We start from the raw sequence: 18,237 nt of genomic DNA, 5'->3' as shown, positions 1-18,237 counted from the left end.
GCCCTCCCCTGGACCTGCCCCAGTTGTTCTCTGTCCTCCTGGGACCAGGGGAGTGGGATGTGGGAAGAAGAAGGGTTGCACTCAGCTGCTCCATGGGTGAAGGAGACAGAGGGGTCTCAAGGGTGAATCACTGTTGCTTTGGAGTAGTCTTCATGAGGTGACATTTATTATCACCTGCCAACATAACTGACTATGCCGGAGGGTTTATCATCAGGGCAAGCACCATGATGGACGCACTTCTCACAGCTTTGCTCCATGCCACGAGGTAGAGGCATGCCCTTGCTTTTGGCAAAATGAATGGCTGTTATCCCGTGTCTTTGATGGCCTTTTAGCATTTTCCTTGTGGCAATTCCTGAGTGACAGGTCAACAGAATGAAGCTGACAAAGTGAGAAATGCCCTGTTTAATTGGCCCTGTTTAATCTGCCTACCCTTGTCAACAGAGTGAGGCATCCCAAAGTGGTGGCTGATGAGAACTGGCAGTAGACATTGTCCCTCTACACCCAGTCCATGTGGCAGAAGGCATCTCAAGGCCAATGGCCCATTCCCACCGTGGCCAGAAGCTCTTCCTCAGCAACTGGCCATTGGTGGATCACTCACCGGCTCTCCCATGCCTCCTCTGTCACCCTTGAGGCCATTCCTTCCACGAGGGCCCTGCATGAAGCACAGGGAAGTCTTACTGCATGTCCCAGCAGACCTTTATGGGTCTTGATGGACATCTGGTAAGTAGGGAAACCAGAGCTATTGGGCAGCTTAGAAATAAAAATAAAAAAAGGCTTCTCATCACATGCAAAAGTGAAAGCCTATCTCAGGTACTTACCCTGGTACCTGAATCCCCTGGTTCACCCTGAAACACAAAGGGCAAGGAGAGTTACCATAGGGTGGTAATTAGAGAAAGGGTCCTCTCTAAACCTAGTCCCAGCAAAAAGCTCCTGCAGGCTGAAAAGCCCAGAGACCAAAACTCCCACCCCCAAGGGAAGACAGAGCTTTAGTAGAGGTGTCTGCTATCTTGCATGCTCCAGGCACCTCAGCCCGAAATATCTGGTGTCAACCCCCCCACCTTAGGGTAGAGGAGGGGGATTTAGGTCTCTTGATGTCTGCTGAGACTTTTTGACCTACCCACAATGCAAGGAGACATTTGGTGAGAACCATCAGTCCAGTTTTGCCTGTGTACAGCACAAGTGATCCTGTGAATTTCACTGAACAGCCCTCCTAGGGACCTGGAGCTGGAAAAGTCTTAGAGGCCACTGAGCCTACTCCCATGTCAGACAAGGCTGACTGTAACCTTTTCAATCACCTGTTCCCACTGCGTTGAAGAGCAGGGCCCCTGATGACAGGAACATTTTGCAGACTGCCTCCTTCTATGCCTCAATGGGAGAATCCCATGATGGAGAGAAGATGTGTGCTCCCAGGGCCCCAGAATGAAGAGCATCCAGAGACTGTGGACTATGCCGGGTCTCCTCTTTCTGTGGTATATCACAGAACCATGCTTCAAATAACCATGCTTACCTTGATGGAGATCCCTGGTGGCCCCTGTGGCCCTGGTAAACCTGGCAAACCTGGTGGTCCTGCTACCCCAGGAATACCTGGCTGCCCTTTCTGTCCCTGCAACAATGAAAACCAGGAAAGGGAGTGATGTGGGCTCTCTCCCAGTTCCCTTCACCTCTGTACCAGCCCTTGAGAGGCTGAAGGGTCCACCATACCTGGGGTATGATACTCACAGTGGGTCCAGGCTGCCCAGTTTGGCCAGGAATCACCTCCACTCCTCCCAGCACATAGCCTGGTTCGCCCTGTGCACAAAGGGAGCAGGGGACACACTCAGCTGCGCTGGGAGGTCTGGGTGCAGACTGGCAGTTTCATGACTTAGGAGCAATTTCAGGATCAGTGTAAGTAACTTTAAAAGCAAACAGTTCCTCCCTGCACCGCAAACCCAAACCACCTGCTTGCTGCAACTCTTTTTCAGGTATCAGAAACCACATGGCCATATCCATGAGCTTTGCTTACTGTCATGGAAGAAAATTAATCAGGGGAAAAAAGGTTGGCTTTCAGCAGGATCTGTTCCCTGATCTTTAGCCATACAGACGACTTAGGTGGATGCAAGGAAGGGGGAGGAACGGGCATTGGGGGATGAAGGAAGGACAATAGAATGGTTCCTGGGATCTGCCCACAACTGATCTTGAAGCCTTACCTTTTTGTGTATTAAATGTATTCAAACAAGCTTGTTCATAGTGGAAACTCAGAAAGGCAGAATGATCCATCTAAGTGCTACCTCCTTCTGCAAATAACCAACTGATATGTGCCAAGGGCCTGTGATAAGGACTGAGAAATTTCTCCATAAACACATTCGATTCCTTCTAGCAAAGCTGAAGGACCACTCCCCAGGCTGAAGACTAGCAGTGTGGCACTAGTTATGTGTAGCTCAGAAGTTCATATTCACCAAAGGTCACTGTGCAAATGCTTAGAAATTAAAGATCAGAGCAATACAAAAGCTTTCTCCCAGTGAAACCCAGGAATGAAACTCACTCTGTCTCCTTTTGGCCCCACTGGTCCTGGATAGCCAGGAGATCCCTGGAATGAAAAATAAACCTTGCAGCAAAGCACCCACAAGACCACAGACCTGTCTCTAATAAAATCTGAAATCTCATTCATTCTTAAAGTGGTCATGAAAATAGGTTTTGGTCCCAATATCGAGGGGAGCATCAGCTGGAAGATGGGACATCTCAAATAGCATGAGAGACCTCTTTAATCAACTGAACCAAGCCCAAAAGATGGAGTTAAGTTCAAGATGGTGCCACTGAAACGTTGCTTCTGCACAAGAGCTGGCTGTTTACACCATGTTGCAGCCAACAGAGGTCAGGGACTTAGTTCAATTACACATACACTGGTGTTTTGTGCCATTTGTGATGCTTTCTGATACCTCCCTGACCTCCAGCTCTTACTTCACAAGTGTTCTTCAAGACCCATATTTTATCAGCCCTTGATGGTTGCCTTGGAAATCCTAGGGCATCTCAAATGACCTGGGCACCTCAGAATGTGTACCTTCTCAATACAGCTCTCAGGGCCAAGGGGGATTTATCTGGTCCAATACAGTCATTTTCCTACTAATAGAGCCCAGGTAAAAGCAGAGGAGGTACATTTTGTGACTTCTGATCTAGCGTGCAAAGCTGTGCCACCATCAATGACATCAACAGTGTAGAGCAATTAGTACAGCAAACACAAGGGCATACAAGGTTTGGCTGGCCTGGCAAGATGCATGTTTTCCAGGCAATGTTATGAAATGTTGCATGTTGTGTATGGGAAGTCTGTGAGCAAATGTTGCTGCTGGTGATTATGCAGTAGGACTGATACATATATAGCTGAAGGCAGAGTTCACAGTCTTTTTCTGGACAGCTCTGGTTCACTGAGAGTTACTTGGTTAGAAATGTGCCCATGTTGTGTCGCATTATTTGCCAGTTCTCTGACCAGAAGGAAGACTCTTTGGAGCTATTTGGTGACATCAACAGCCCCTCATAAAGGCAAAATGGGTCACTTGGGCTTCCTGTCCTGCTCAGCACAATTGGCCTTTGAAAGGCTTGAAAAGCAAAGCTTTAGGGTCCCACTGTACTGATTATCTTTGCTGCATTGAAAATACTTACAACACCACCTTGGATGCCAGGGAGACCCTGCAAAATGGGGAGGGGGGAGCGGGGAGAGAGAGACAAGAGATATTTGAGAGACATGCTCACTCTTCTCTTAAACAGCACTTTGACAAAGTTTGTTAAAACAAACACATACCATGAGTCCAGGGGGACCAGGAGGACCTGTGCGCCCCGGTCTGCCTGGCAGCCCAGGAATGCCGTCCTTCCCAGGTAGACCCTAAATACATGGAAAGTAACAGCACGCAGGTTATGGCCCCAGACCTCCAAATCCAAACAGCTTCATGCAGCACTAGCTTTCTGTACCACTTGAGAGAATCCCCAACTGCCACTGTGCACATGCACACATTAGCTTTCTTTTGCCTGATTTTCAAAGCCAGCATGGAGTGGGATATATCAGAACACCAACATAAAAGAACTGAAGATGATTCTTTGCTAGGTCTCTTCCTAATTATTTAGTTGCATATTAATCAAGTGGATGATTCATGCTGGTGGACTCACCCGCTCTCCTTTCTCTCCCTTTGTAGGAAAGCTGTATGAGTCATAGCCTCTGCGAGCCAGTGAGCCTCTGAAGTTCTTGAAAGGAGAAGGAAAATGGAAGAAATGATCAAGACATTATTATCCACCAAAGGATGGCAAATAAACTCAAACCAGAGTGACCACAAAATACAGACTAGCATGCTCCTTGGCTTATGCAACAAAAGGAAGAAGCAAAGTCGATCATCCAGGAGACCTGTTCATATCATTAGACAATTTAAAGTCCCTTGGAGGTCATCCATTATTTCTTTTGTCTCAAGCTTGCACTGAAATTGGGAAAACAGGATGGAGAACACAGCATTGTGTGAGGACAAAATGCAGTCAGGGAATATATTGATGCCTCAAAAAGTCTTGGCCCATGTCATCTATAGTTCAGGAGCTTTCTGTCTCAGACAGACTCTAAATATTCTTGGTTACATATCTGCAAGGCTTTAGGGTAGTGTCAATACAATTGTTCTCCCCCATCGGAGAAACTGTGGAAAGGAGTTTGGGAGGCACGAAATAAAGACTAATTCAACTGTCCACAGACAGCAGTCACCTCACCCCATTTTAGACTGCTACAGCACAAACATCACCATCTGAGCTATGCTGCCAGTGTGGACACCTACCTTTGAACTGAATCATGACCAGACTGCTCACCACACTGACTACCTGTCCACCAGCTACTACAGAGACCCTAATTTTCTCCAGTGAAGCTAACATACACTGTTCAGTTTTGCTGGCTACAGCCACATCAGTTAACTCACTAGACCAGCACATGGGCTCTGGGGCTGTCCTACTGTTCTTCATGTCCTCTGGCTTCCTGCTTGGTATGAGGAGTGGGTAGATTTGCCCCCTGACATTTTATTTCTGAAGTAAGGAGCAGCAGCAACTTGTTGGTCTGTTCAGTGGCTCACATGGAGCATAGAGCTGAGATGCCACAGGACACCTGTGATGTCTGCATGGAGCTGGCAGATATGAAGCAGGATTTATGGAAAACCTGAATTTCATTGGTTTGCTGGGAAGGAGCACAGGAGGGTGCTGCATTTCCCATGCTGAAATGGCAGCTTCTAGGATGTCCTTCCCAAACATGGACATGGTTCCCAGAGTTAAAAGTCTTGACACTGATATAACTCCACTGCACACCACACAGGGATGAGAAGTGACCTGATCAGACCAGTAATCATCGTCTCTTTGAAATATAAACCCCCAAACAGACACAGTGAACTAATTCTTACCTTTAAACACCAGGGATCACAAGCATCCTCTTCTTTTTGGGTATGTGGTTCAGCTGATGACGTATCAGGCATGTGTGGCTTGCTCTCCGTGTCACCAAATGGCAATTGCTTGTCAGCTTCATGTCGGGTACCCTACAGCATAGAGTTTGGCTTAGATCAGTGATCCTTCAAGTTTTGGAACCAGACATCAAACATCAGCCTTCAACAGGTGTCAAGAGGTCACTGCACTTTTCTATCACCCATCTTTTCATTGAAACAGCCATAAAATATCACTGTTGGAGATACTCTGCAGACAAGCTCACATTCATAGCAATGACCCATCAACTAGAGTTAGAAGGGGGCAATAAATTTATAATACATCCAAGTGCTCTGCCCCCGCAATGGCCTTATGCAACAAAACTTTCAATCCTGTATTCTGGATTCCCCAGTTCCACTCCTTTGATTTCAAAGATTTTGTTCCTTATCTCTAGGGTTGGACAGTAAGTGAGGTCAGGATTGGACCCAGTGTCCTAAACCTTTGAAACTTTGCTCAGGGAAGAAGATTGCGCTTTTGCACAACACACACCAAGCAAGCTGGCTTATATTCAAAGATCTGTGAACTGGCTCACCTCTCCCAATGGCAGCTGGGCCCCTGAAGCCTGAGGATCAGAACAAATGACTTCTATCATCTCTCGGAGGATTTCTGGGAAGTCGTCGAATGTTCTGATATAGAAAACGTTCTGGAGGTTCTGCTGCAGCAAGATGCTGTTGAGCTCAATGGGGTCAGCTCCTGAGACACCCACAGCAATGACGCGGATCCCTGAAATACATCGCTCACTCAACAGAAGCAAAAACGTTTGAGATCAGAGATTCCAAACACCTCATCACAATCTTCCTGCTAATAACCTCTTCTGGGATCAGGTACTTCAGTAGCTATGTGAGAACTCAGCTGAAGCAGCATGTGTGAGTTATAGCAAACCAAGACACTCAAGCTAGGAATAGAAAGAAGAGAGGATAAAGGAGGGCAGAAAGCCAACAACGCACTCCAAGTGTACACATCACATAATGTACCACTCTCAACCCCCTGGAAATTCATGAAGAACCAAGGTTTCAGGGAAATGCAACAGGACAACTCTTACCCAAAGCATGGGCCACTCTGGCTGGTGGCAACACGTCATCCTGGGATTGTCCATCAGTCACAAGCACCATCATGTGAGGGAAATCTGATCTCATCCCTCTGGAGGACTGAAATAACTCCTTTAGCATGTAGGCTATACCACGACCTGAGTAAACATGGAGACACACGGCATAAATCTGCCTAAGTATTAGGTCTGCAGCTGGGCATTGTGGATCTCCTTACACAGATGGAGGAAAAAGGACATTCAGTGTGGTCCCATTGATGGATAGCAGCCCCTATCATAGGGCAATGTCTTTTGAGGGAAGACAGCAGTAAATCAGGTTGGCTGAAATGGTTCAGGCTGAATTCAGGAGGTAGTTTTGGAAAGGAAAAAAAATCATATTCAGGAGATTCGAAGCATTTTTCCTATGCTCTAGGAATCCATGGAATTCCCATTTTCAAATTTCTTTTGAATGACTGGAAAGCTTCACAAAGAACTCTCCCCAAACTGAAATGGTTAAGAAGCCCCCAAACAGTATGGAAAGACTCCCATGGGGGGTAAAATGTCTCTATTGACACAATCTCAATAAAAAGGAGTAGAGGTAAGGTTACCTAGGAATTTGCAGCCTGACCAGTTTCTTGTCTGCTTTCCCTAACCAGTCCCATCAGAATTCCTGTATCTTGATCAGCCCCATTTTTCTGTGTTCCTGACAATACCACTGAGCCAGGATGAGGTATATAAGCCTTCAGTTAACATACATGGGTGGCCTAAAGCTTCCCTTTATGTGGACTGGTGGGAAGATGTTAACTGGGCCATTTAAAATTAGAAAAGTTAAAACTAACTACTTTCAATTTAACATTACTGCTCATGTACCTTCAGGGAACCAGGTATACCCTACTGTCCTGCTGGGAACGAGCAGGTGGAGAGCGCTGTCTGTCTCTGAGCTTTTTAACTACATAAGACAAAAATGTCTGAATTTCTGAGATGCTAAGCTAATGAAGAGCTGTGCTATGTGTACAACAGAGGTGAACAAAGGACATTATGTGATGACACACCATGAAAATAGGACGCAGCACATTGTTTTGTTGTCAGGGTAACAAGGCAATAACCTTTGGAATTTGCTGACTAAAATGTGCATACAGTGGACAATAAGGATGCTTCAGCATCAACTATGCTTGCCTAACGCTTATGGGCTTTGTCTCCAAGCCATGTATAAAAACCTCTCTCCAGTGCCGGCAAGGCTATAAAATAATGGAGAGAGACCCAGTAGTAAAACTAAGACAAGGATAAAGGACATCAGGCTAGTTGGAAAGACCATCCCTGGAAATAAAACTAAATTGGATCCTCTGTTCTCAAATTTTAAAGAACTTTGGGCCAGAGCATAGATGTGCTTCATGGTTTTGTGGTGGACTTGGCAGTGCTAGGTTAACGGTTGGACTTGATGATCTTAAAGGTCTTTTTCAACCTAAACGATTCTATGATAGCATTCTAACCAAGTAAGTGGGTTCAAAGCACTCAGACAAATGCTTTCTCTGGCCCCTAGCTTCTGTGTTGGGCCAGAAGGTCCACCCTATGTGTGCAGCTCACCCATCCACACCTGTTTTTGTGTTGCCTCCAGCATAGCGCAGTTCCTTGATAGCTTTCAGGGCACTGTTGCGGTCACGGTACTGGTTGAAGTAGAAGGCTGCCCTGGGCTCCTCACTGTATTGAGCAACAGCAACCTGCCAAAGAAAACAGGGTTAAAAACCATGGAGGGCTCGGGCACATAGCAAGAGGGCTGTCAGTAATCTACCTCGGGTTGGATAATACACCTAGTTGTGGTGCAAACAGGAGTGGAAAGAGATTGTGCTTCTTGCAGACTGAAACCAGCATACACTGAAGGATGGGCAAGGCACTATTTTGGACTCTCTAGTGCAGGGGTCCTCAAACTTTTTAACCAGGGGGCCAGCGCGCGGATGAAGTGGCAGGCAGCCATCTGCGGCTGCTTGGTTTCCCCCCCCAACCCCAGTGGGGGGAGCAGGGGGGTTCTGTAAATACCGGGGAGTCGGATTGAGGACCCTGTGGGGCTGTATCCAGTCTGCGGGCTGTAGTTTGAGGACCCCTGATCTAGTGCATCAGGGATTTCTGCTGGTGGATACAGCACAGGACCAATGGGAGACTGGTGCACTTTGGGCAGCTCATGGCTGGGTGAGAGCACCTCCTGCTGCAGCACCTCCCATGGCAACACCCCTTCCTGCTGAATTAAACCTCTGATCTCTGCTGACTGCAAAAGGAAGCCAGCTACTCAGCCCATACTATAGCCACTGAAATCAAAATGTCTTCATGTCCTCAGAATTATTTGCTAACCCAGGGTAACTTCATCATGTACCTAAACCTTCAAGGCTACCTGCAAGCAAAGAGTGCAAGAAGTTCCCATTTCCAGATCAACTGAAAGTGAGCTACATAGGTCTCCCTTGTAAAGGGCTAGTTAAAATACTGGATTAATTAAACAGAAATGACACAAAATTATCTACTGAGTCTTTCCATTGGCTTTTCTGAGTTGTCCTTTAATGCTGTAGGCTTTTCATTTGTCCTTGGGGTGTTTCACAGCATGGCCAGGAGGTCTGGTCCTCTGCTTGTCTAGAGGAGGCAGCTGATGGCATGTGCTGCATCTCCCATCTTGGCCCCCACCTGGGTCTCTAACCATTAGCAGTCTGCATGTGGGCAGAAATGGGGTCTTAGAGGGGGACATGCACCTGACACGTCCCTGTGCTCCATAACCTAGACACCACTTCAGTAGGTCTGGAATTTACTTTATTCCTGATGACCTGATCTTGGAAAAATAACCAAGAAATGGAAATATATCCAAAGGAGTAAGCTGACATTTAGGAGACTCTCATTCATGTCTTTGTTGGACACACATGTCTTTAGGTAGAGCACGTAGCGTTTCTGACCCACAACATGTGAGCAAGCAGACTACTCTCATCGCAGGGATGAGCAAAAGGTGAACACTTGGAAGAAAAACACCTTCAGGAAACAGAATAACAAAATCTTGCCTGTGTCCCTTCAGGTCCAATCTTAGGGAAATAGGAAATGATCCGGAAGAGGAAATCCTTCACTTTATTGAAATTGCTCTGGCCAATACTCGAGGACTCGTCCACCAGGAACCCAATGTCTGCTTTGAACTTGCCACAGACTGCAGAGGGAAGAGAGGATCTCTGTAAGATGGGGGGTCCTAAAGCAGAAGCATGTTTCTTTGTGTTCAGAGCAACAAAATAAACCAAATACCACTAGTGAGGCCATATGTTGGTGAGTGAGCAGACAGCACCTTCACCCTACAGGGCAGTGCTGAGAGCTTCACTGCATTTTATGAGGTTTGTGTCTTCTCCTTCCCTGACATTGTTCCACTCTCACTACTCAATGATTAAAGACTAGTTTTGGCTCCTGAGATCAGAGAAGACCATGCTCCCTTTTACTTACTGCTATATCATCATCAAATCACACATGGATACACACTCACTTGGCACAGGGACAGTTGTCAGTGGTGTAGACACTACAGTTGTCAGTAGTGGGGTCTCTGGCTTTGGTGGTAGCTTTGTGGTGGTGGCCAGTGAAAGAGGAGTGGTTCCCACATTGCTGGGAGGTGTGGATGGGGACCTCATCATATCCAGCTTTGTCAAAGTCACTGGAGTGATTGGTGCAGGTGACTCTCTGTGATGCCCCACTGTAAGAGGAAAACAGAAAAGGTGTCTTTTAGACCTCTTTTAATTATGATGCCACTATCTAGCAAAAGCATCAGAAGGGTAGGCAAGCCAAGAAATTACTCTCAATAGCAGTTACCTAGGTAAAACTGCAACACAAGTCTTCAGCTTTCATACCTGTTTGTCCCAGGAGCGTTGTCTCTGGTCCCTCCGTATCTCCAAAGACTGGTCTTATAGAAAAAAAATACATTTCTTTGGTGCTCAGTCCTGTCACCCGATATGATCTAGAAGCTGCTGATAACAGTTCCTGGGAAAGATCAGAAGCTGTGAAAGAGGAAGAAACACACATTGACTGGGAGCCAGAGAAACTCAAAATAACTCCCATTAGCATCCCATCTTCTAATGACACCACCTTTGGCAAACAGGAGCTTGGGGACAAGGTAAGTCCTGGGCTTCAGAGCAGAGGCTCTTGGTAAGACATGTTTGCAAACTGGGATGGTCAGGTCCTAAACCAGAAGAAATAAGGTTGTTTGCATCTGACAAGGGAGTTCTTGAGTACATGAACAGGAAAAGAAAATGGGAATTTGTACAAGCGTTTAGAGAGGGCATTTGGTCCAGGCGGTGTCTGAGGATGAGCTCTGTGACAGACCAATGGTTTGCAGCAGTTAGCATGTATAGAAACAGGATTCTTTTTTTTTGTTTTGTTTAGAAATGATTGGAAAGTTCACTGCAAAGTAGAGTCAAACTTAGTTGAGAAATGTGGCCACATACAATAGATAGTTTTGATTTAAAATAATGATAGGAAAAATGTGTGAAAATGTCAGAATAATGTTTTGACATTTTATAAGTGTCTTATTTTAGAACTATCGAATGATGAGTTTTGACACTGTTCAAAGTGAAACTTTCACCTTTTCATTCTGAAATAGCATTTTCCCTTAAAAAGATAAAAAAAGTAGAAGTCTTTTCCATGGAAAGAAATTACATCAGTATAAATCCTCTGTTTAATTTTCATTAAATTTTCTCAATTACCCCCAAAAAATTTTGGATGGGAGGCTTTGCTCCTTTAAAAAAAATCCCTCTTGCAGTTTGATTCAAACTCTCCTACTCCCCTCCCTCTGGGTAGGCAAGTCAAAATAGTAATAATTGGTTTAGGTGCCACACTACCTTGTCTGAGGAGATTTGCTGTATGAAACACAAGCTGACAGCTCTGATGAAGCACAGATCTATGGCAGCCCACCACTCACCCTGCTTGTCTAAACCCCCAAACAGGCATGTTCACCTACTTTTCCTTTTACAGCTATGCTGTTGTGTAGCACTAAATATTGTTTCATGTAATGGGGCTTTCACATAATGAGAAACTGCATGGTTACCACATGTGCTCCAGGACAGGAAGGAGACTTTGCTGGTGGACTGAGGTAGGGCATACCTGGATCATACACAGGGAGGGATGCCCAGCACAAGACTGACAAGCACATGCAGGAAAAGTCTGCATGCTTTGGAGAAGGAAGATAGTCTTTGCCTGGGACAACTTTCTACAAAAAATGAAGCTGATTTGCAAGAGAGAGACTGTGAGGCTCAAGGTGCAAATGCAAGATTAAACGAGTATCTGTGGATTAGGTGGATAAGAAAACCATGACTTTGGTGCTCCATGGATAGTCAAGAGAAGGTAGAAGAGAGAGGAGGGCAGTGCCTAGCTGACCTTCTCCAAAGTTGTTCCTGTTACATGGGGGAGGAAGGCTGGCTCTGGATGGAGCCTCGTTGAAATACATGCGCATTTGGTTTTATTTAACAGTGGACAGAGGGGGTCTACAGGTGGGATGACCTCAAGCTGTGTAGAAGGGGACCCAATCTTTTACAGGGCAGGCTGGCTAGGATCAGCCAGCAGAGGAGAGGGCACTAAAGAAGCTTAAAAGGGGGGCAAGGGAAAGAGGTAATGAATGAGTACTCGTTTAGAAAAAAAAAAAAACAAGTTGTGGAGAAGAAAATGAATCAAGGCACCAAGAGACAAAAAAACAAAAAACCCCAAAAACCCCAACAAAATTCTTAATTGCCTTTATACACTAATTATGACAGCCTGGATAATTAAACAATTTAAATTGGAATTACTCACTTGTGAGCATAAATTTGATCTTGTTGGTACTATTGAAGTGTGGTAGCAAGATTCACCTAATTGGAATGTTAAATCAATAGTTGTAAACCTATTTCAGAAGGATCAATTAAGTGAGGGCACAGGGGGACTGTCAGACACGGTATTATCCATTTCTGAGCTGCTGACAACTCTGAAACCAATGATTTTTTAATAGTTACGGATTGGTATTTTAACAATATGGTACAGGAGGGGAACAGTTGCATTAGATCACTTGAATCACCCTAGAGAGCTGAATGTTCAGTTCCCTAATCGCTTATCCTTAATATGCAGAGCAAAAAAATGATGCCACCACAGGAGACTTCATCCTCAGTGACATATGCTTTAAGTCTTAAGCTGCCAATAGCAAAATGTTCTTGGAATTAAAAAAAATGAAAGCTGATGACCTGGTAACTCAAAAAGCATTGCAGGGACCACAGGGGAATAGTGTCAGATTCGTTTTCTTTATCGACTTGTGAAGATGAACAGATCCCTTGCAAAAATGTAGTGGCTGAAACAACAACAGGAAACTTGCTATATTAAACAAAGCTTAAGCCCACTCCAGGAAAAAATAATATAGCTGGTGCTTTAAGACAGCAAACCCTGTAAGGCCAAATTAACTGGAAGAAGAAATAGACGCTAGAAATTGTGAGCAATGATTAAGAAAGTTTTAAAAGCTCTTTACCATAAAGCAAAGCTTTTAGACAGATAAGAATTAGGGTTGTATGGATGACAAAAGCCAACCTTTTTTGGCTCACTGCAACTATCCCTAATGGACAGGTAGTGACTCCAGAGGAAGAGAGACTGATAATAGCAACCAGCAGGCTTTTTCCTAAGCAATTTTCATGTCTCTTTTTTCTTCCCCTGAGGATTTTGCAATGGTTGAATGTGTCATCTTGAGAGTCTCCTCAGTGGGCCAGCTTCCATTTTCCGCCCCCCACCCCGTCCTTTTTCACCCAAATGAAAAGCTGAGATGACAGGACATGATCTGTGGAAGCCCCCAGGGTCAACTTTTTGTTCTTTTGCTAAACAGGGTCCAGATGGGTTCAAAAGAATGAACAGTGTTGGTGCCAACAGTGACAGCATCATTTACCCCAGGTCAAAGTGGGCAGCACCTGGAGACACAAGTCATGACACTTGAAGGAAATAGCAGCCACTTAAGGCTGCTGGTGGAAATTTCCCCTTTAATACCTGCCACTTGCATCTTCTGCAGCATCAGCTGGCTCTAAAACCAGGTACTTAATCAAACAGACCACAGGGCAAGCCAGATACATGCATGCTCCATCCTCAGATCCCCTTGGGTGAAGAAGCATCTCACACAGGAGGGGACTGGACCAAATTACAAGCCATTCTTCCTCCCATCACAAAAAGCATTACCTGAGGACAAGCGCCACGTTAGTAGGTATGTGGATGCTCCAGGAACAGCCATCCAAGTCAGCAAAACACTGGTCTCCGCAGCCTCCTGCACTGTGAACTCAGTCACTTTGGGTAAATCCACTGTTGGAAAACAAAGAAACAAAGCCTAAGGTGGGTAGAAGCTACCACCAAAAGCTTGATCAAGCTGAAAGGAAGCTGATGCATCCTTTGGGAAGCACAAATCCTGGCCCCACTGAAATCAAAGACAATAAGTCCAGATAGAAATGATGAGCATGAAGCACATCTCCACTACTTTTCTTCATGGCTCCAGGTCCTGTTGAAACTCTCAGATGATACCTACCCCAGGGTGCAAAGATGTGTGTACCAGGAAACACGTCTTAAGCCTGCAAACAGCTTTGAAGACCTTCTGCCTCCTAAATTAGCATCATGTTTCTGGTGAGAGGAAGGAGTCCCTACAGCACTTTAGGGGTTTTCCAGAAAGCTAAATCAGATCCGATCCTCAGCTGGTGGGAACTGGTGGATTTTTAGCAAATAACTTTTGGCAGATCTTGAGCCTGAACTGCTGTGTGTTTCTCTAAACTGACTGTGAAATCTGAGATGCTGGGATAGGCAATAAAGTTTTTGCCTTCTCACTTGTGTCAGGTGCTAGTGCTTCTTGAAACCACAGTGTTGGCTCCACACCCCTGACCTTCTCCAGTGTTTGGTCTCCAAATCTGCCGATTCTACAGCATCAAGTCACATGGTGCCCCAGCATCATGAGAGTTGTTTGCCTTTATCTACTGGAAATGGTCAAGATGCTGTAACTAAAGAGGTAATTCCAAGATAATTTGTCACAAAACCAGCATCCAATGGTGATTATTGGCAGGAGAAGACAGGCAAACTCTCAGTGGTTCTCGGTAATAGGAAGAGAAGACCAATACATGTTTTCTGGCATGCTGGCTGGTGGCACCTGAGAAGTAAGGTGTCTGTTGGCCAGTATTGCTCTTCTTCCATCCTCATCTCACATCATAGCCCCTAGGAAGACACAGCCCCCAGCACTAATGTGGAGATGCGCTTGTCCCCATCCAGTGGTCTTGTACTCACAGGTTTTGGCTGTGAGGAGTGTGGGGCTTCCTTTCCGTCCCCTGATCATTGCAGACATGCAGATGGTGTAGGTGGTGCTCTCCTTCAGTTTGGAGATCATGAAGGAGTCTGTTTCTGCTGCAACCAGCTGGGAAGTTTCCAAGCCACCTAAGAGGAGACATTCCAAAACCCCACAGCATACACAGAAAGGGCAAGGTAATTGCTATTAACAATCATTGTTACAGCAGCTTCCTCATACAGATCCTGTGGGACCTGGCTAGGGAGGAGGGTTATGAACTTATTTTTCATCTGGGGAAATTGAGGCATGGGCAGGTGAGAGATCTGGTCACAAAAACATCACATGCGCTGCTGGAAGGAAGCCACTTCTTTGACTTCCTAAACCTGAACTATGCCTACATCCAAATGGCATCTTTGTTAGAGACTAAAACCTGGTTCACAGGGCTTCAACCTGCTGCCATAGATGTTGCAGTCCCCAACTACCCTGACCATCTGTGGGAAAAGGAATAAGATGAGCTAAGCTTCCATTTTTGGGGTTCCTTGTGCTCTGTCCTCATACTACACCTAGGAGACCAGGTTGCTTACCATCAAATGGCACCCAGGATATCTTATAGTGAGTTACTCCAGGAAGCCTCCTCCAAGACAGCTTCAAACTATTTACACCAGTTTCAATAATCTTCAAATCTTGGATGGTTTGGATGGGACTGGAGTCTGCAAAAGATGCTGCAAAAATGAACCAGGGTAAGATGTCTGAAGTAACAGCTGAAGTTAAACATCATCAGGTTTGTGGCTCTAAGCTATAGAGCTGAAGATGTGAGTATTGATGCCATGTCTACTTTCCAGACATTATCCAGGGACGCCAAGCTTTATTTCCTAATGAATCCATGGACAGGAGCACTGCAGTTGAGGGAGTTCATCCACATCTCTCACTGCCTGCACTAAACTCTGGTGACATGACACAGGGACATGAGGAGGGGGCCACGAGAGGACAGATCATCCAGATGCATCTTCAAACACCATGGGGAACTGTGATTCAGACAAACTCATGTGAAAAAGACACTGAAAGGACTCAGGACCCCAAGTTTGAAGAGGCAGAGCCACAAATCAGGGAATGGTAAACCTCAAGAATGCATGCTGGTGAGTTGACCCTGAGTGGTGCCTGCAGAGAGGCTCCTGCCTTTCTGAGATGGCTGTGGATAAATAAGACTGGGGACCACGTTAATACATCCAGGGCTGCCCACCTATGGCAAGCCTATTTGACATGCCAGGGGGACCTGTCCACTCCTACCCATAGGAACAGCTGTGGATTATTGCTACCAGCTATGAGGGCTGCTCATGTCACTCCACCGTTAATGTGCAGTGCACAAGACCATGAATCCAGTCTTTGCAACCCAACGCAAAGAGGGTGGTTCCACCAGGACATACCTGTGCGGTGAGTGAGAGTCACCTCCGGCCCCTCAGCCTTGCTGAAGACAGCCCGAACGCTGACTTTATAAAGGGTGTCAGGCAGCAAGTGGTCAATCCGGTAAGCCAACACTCTACTGCCCAGGTACTGAGTCTTGGCAACCTGTTCTTCTGTCAAAAAAAGGGATACTTCAGAGCCTGTAGTTCACCAGTGAGGCTGGTGGCATCCCCTCCGAAGGAAACAGCCATTCCTTGCTTACTACTGTTTCAGAACTTTGAGGATTACATTCATAAATAGAAGAGCATGAACACAAAGAGAGAAGGAGCCATTGCCAACAGGTGCAGGCTGAGGACCATGTTTCTCAATACTGAGATCTCTCCTACCTGAGGCAGTAGATCAGGAGTTTAGAAAGATGCTTCCCTTGGCCACAGCCACAGACATGGGTCTGTGCCAGGAATGAGCATGTGCACCCTTTCTCTGCTCACCTTTGCCTGCTCCCACAGGGCTCCAGGTGACTTTGAATTTGGTGGCAGCTGCTGTGGCACTCCACGCCATAGACAGGCTTGTGCTCGTGTAGGACATCACCTTGAAATTGGAAACGTAGCCAAGAGGAGCTGCAGGGTGACAATAGTATTAGATAGTGTCCTTAGTGCTGTCCAGCAGGGCTCCTCATTGGCAGTATAAGCAGGCCAAAATTATATAAAAAGGTTAAAAGTGGTACCTTTGCTTATCCTCAGTGTCTCATCCTCCTCACCTGCAGAGACACCAGTTTGTACTGCTTGAGGTCTGGGCTGTGCATGTACATCCTACCTCCCTTAGCACCAAGGAGCATGTTCTGCTCTAGATCCATGTGGGTGCACCTCTGCAACCCCAGGACAGGCAGTACAGGGATGCAGGGAGTCAAGGGATGCAGATCCCAGCGCCCCACCTGCCACTGCCACCGCCTGTCACTGCAGGGTGAAACATCCACCCAGAGATCCCACAAGTGCTGACCATCCCTGTTTGCCTGTGCTCTTCTTCACAAAGGTCAACCCATTATCTCCATACCGTATTCCAGGGTTGCTAGTCACCTGCTGCCATTTTAAACCTCTCCAAGCAGAGTTCTGGTACTGTGTAAATCTTGCCTCTGCTTTCTGATCATCATGCTCAGCACTGCTGCCCCCCACCTCCTGCCAAGATGCAGCAACCAAGAAGTTTTCTATGGAGGGACAACTTTGGCCATCAAATAGACCACCATCTTTCCCTATTTTACATGAAGAATTTGCATCTTCTGCATCTTGCCAGGCAACCTGATCTTCCAGTATAGCCCTTTGGAGTCCCCCCTTCTTTGAGGAAGGGGACAGCCCTTGTCACCAGGCAGAAATGACCACATTAGGATGTTCCTTTAACTCCCTATGGCTTCATATGGCAGAATTTACCCAGGTCTCATCTCCTTTCCAGCTAGACTCTTTGACCACAATGTTGAAGACTTTGGCCGTTGGTCTGGATTTTGGGAGGCCTGGAAGCTCAGGAAGCACAGATTGGGCCGTTCGTATCTGAAGCTCTACCCAAGCCCACAGCGCATGAACAGATCCACTGCAGAGCACACATACTCCAGTTTGCATCTGAAGACTCCCAGGCAGAAAATCTAAAGCATTTGGGATTCACGGTCTCACCCACCAGGTGCAGCAGGTTGGCTGGGCAGAGGACCATCACCACAGTGCCCCTGACATGAGGGGCAGATGATGGGAGTGGGGTGCAGGAGGTACAGTGTAAGGCCTTTGTAGGGATACACTAAATTGAACCAGATGTGCAAGGGCTGTATGCTGTGGTAGCTACTTGTATACCCTGACCATACTCACATGTCCTGGCTGAGGTTGTGATCCCTGGTCCCTCCACCGAGCCAAAAAGGACATACAGGGAAATCACGTACTCAGTGTCATGGGCCAGGTTGTGGAGCTGGTAGGCTGTGATCGACTTGTTGAGGGCCAGCTGGCGAGGACGGTCTTTGCCAAAGAACTCTTTGGAAGAGAGAAAATAAAATAGAAGAGAATAAAGACTGAAGAGTCTGGAAAGCAGCTCTGTTACATACTGGGATAGACATCAT

At 46.2% G+C, this 18,237-nt stretch overlaps 1 protein-coding gene across 1 annotated transcript in view; it reads right to left on the bottom strand.

The window, feature by feature from the left end:
• LOC121089370 (collagen alpha-1(VII) chain-like) overlaps positions 1-18,237 on the bottom strand; it is a 104,020-nt gene that overhangs the window by 70,131 nt on the left and 15,652 nt on the right. The window contains exons 13-33 of the mRNA XM_040596572.1: positions 17,993-18,151; positions 16,637-16,765; positions 16,172-16,321; positions 15,332-15,469; positions 14,750-14,896; positions 13,667-13,786; positions 10,342-10,488; positions 9,984-10,187; positions 9,520-9,659; positions 8,082-8,205; positions 6,506-6,649; positions 5,996-6,186; positions 5,388-5,519; positions 4,135-4,209; positions 3,773-3,853; positions 3,634-3,660; positions 2,522-2,566; positions 1,720-1,788; positions 1,508-1,603; positions 819-845; positions 599-652 (exon numbers count right to left, since the gene is read on the bottom strand). Of these exons, the coding sequence (XP_040452506.1) occupies positions 599-652; positions 819-845; positions 1,508-1,603; positions 1,720-1,788; positions 2,522-2,566; positions 3,634-3,660; positions 3,773-3,853; positions 4,135-4,209; positions 5,388-5,519; positions 5,996-6,186; positions 6,506-6,649; positions 8,082-8,205; positions 9,520-9,659; positions 9,984-10,187; positions 10,342-10,488; positions 13,667-13,786; positions 14,750-14,896; positions 15,332-15,469; positions 16,172-16,321; positions 16,637-16,765; positions 17,993-18,151 (2,399 nt within the window). The remainder of the gene's footprint in view (positions 1-598; positions 653-818; positions 846-1,507; positions 1,604-1,719; positions 1,789-2,521; positions 2,567-3,633; positions 3,661-3,772; positions 3,854-4,134; positions 4,210-5,387; positions 5,520-5,995; positions 6,187-6,505; positions 6,650-8,081; positions 8,206-9,519; positions 9,660-9,983; positions 10,188-10,341; positions 10,489-13,666; positions 13,787-14,749; positions 14,897-15,331; positions 15,470-16,171; positions 16,322-16,636; positions 16,766-17,992; positions 18,152-18,237) is intronic.

This window comes from Falco naumanni, chromosome 5 (genome assembly GCF_017639655.2).
Source record: "Falco naumanni isolate bFalNau1 chromosome 5, bFalNau1.pat, whole genome shotgun sequence".
NCBI lineage: Eukaryota > Metazoa > Chordata > Aves > Falconiformes > Falconidae > Falco > Falco naumanni.
This window is presented reverse-complemented; position numbering and strand designations above follow the sequence as displayed.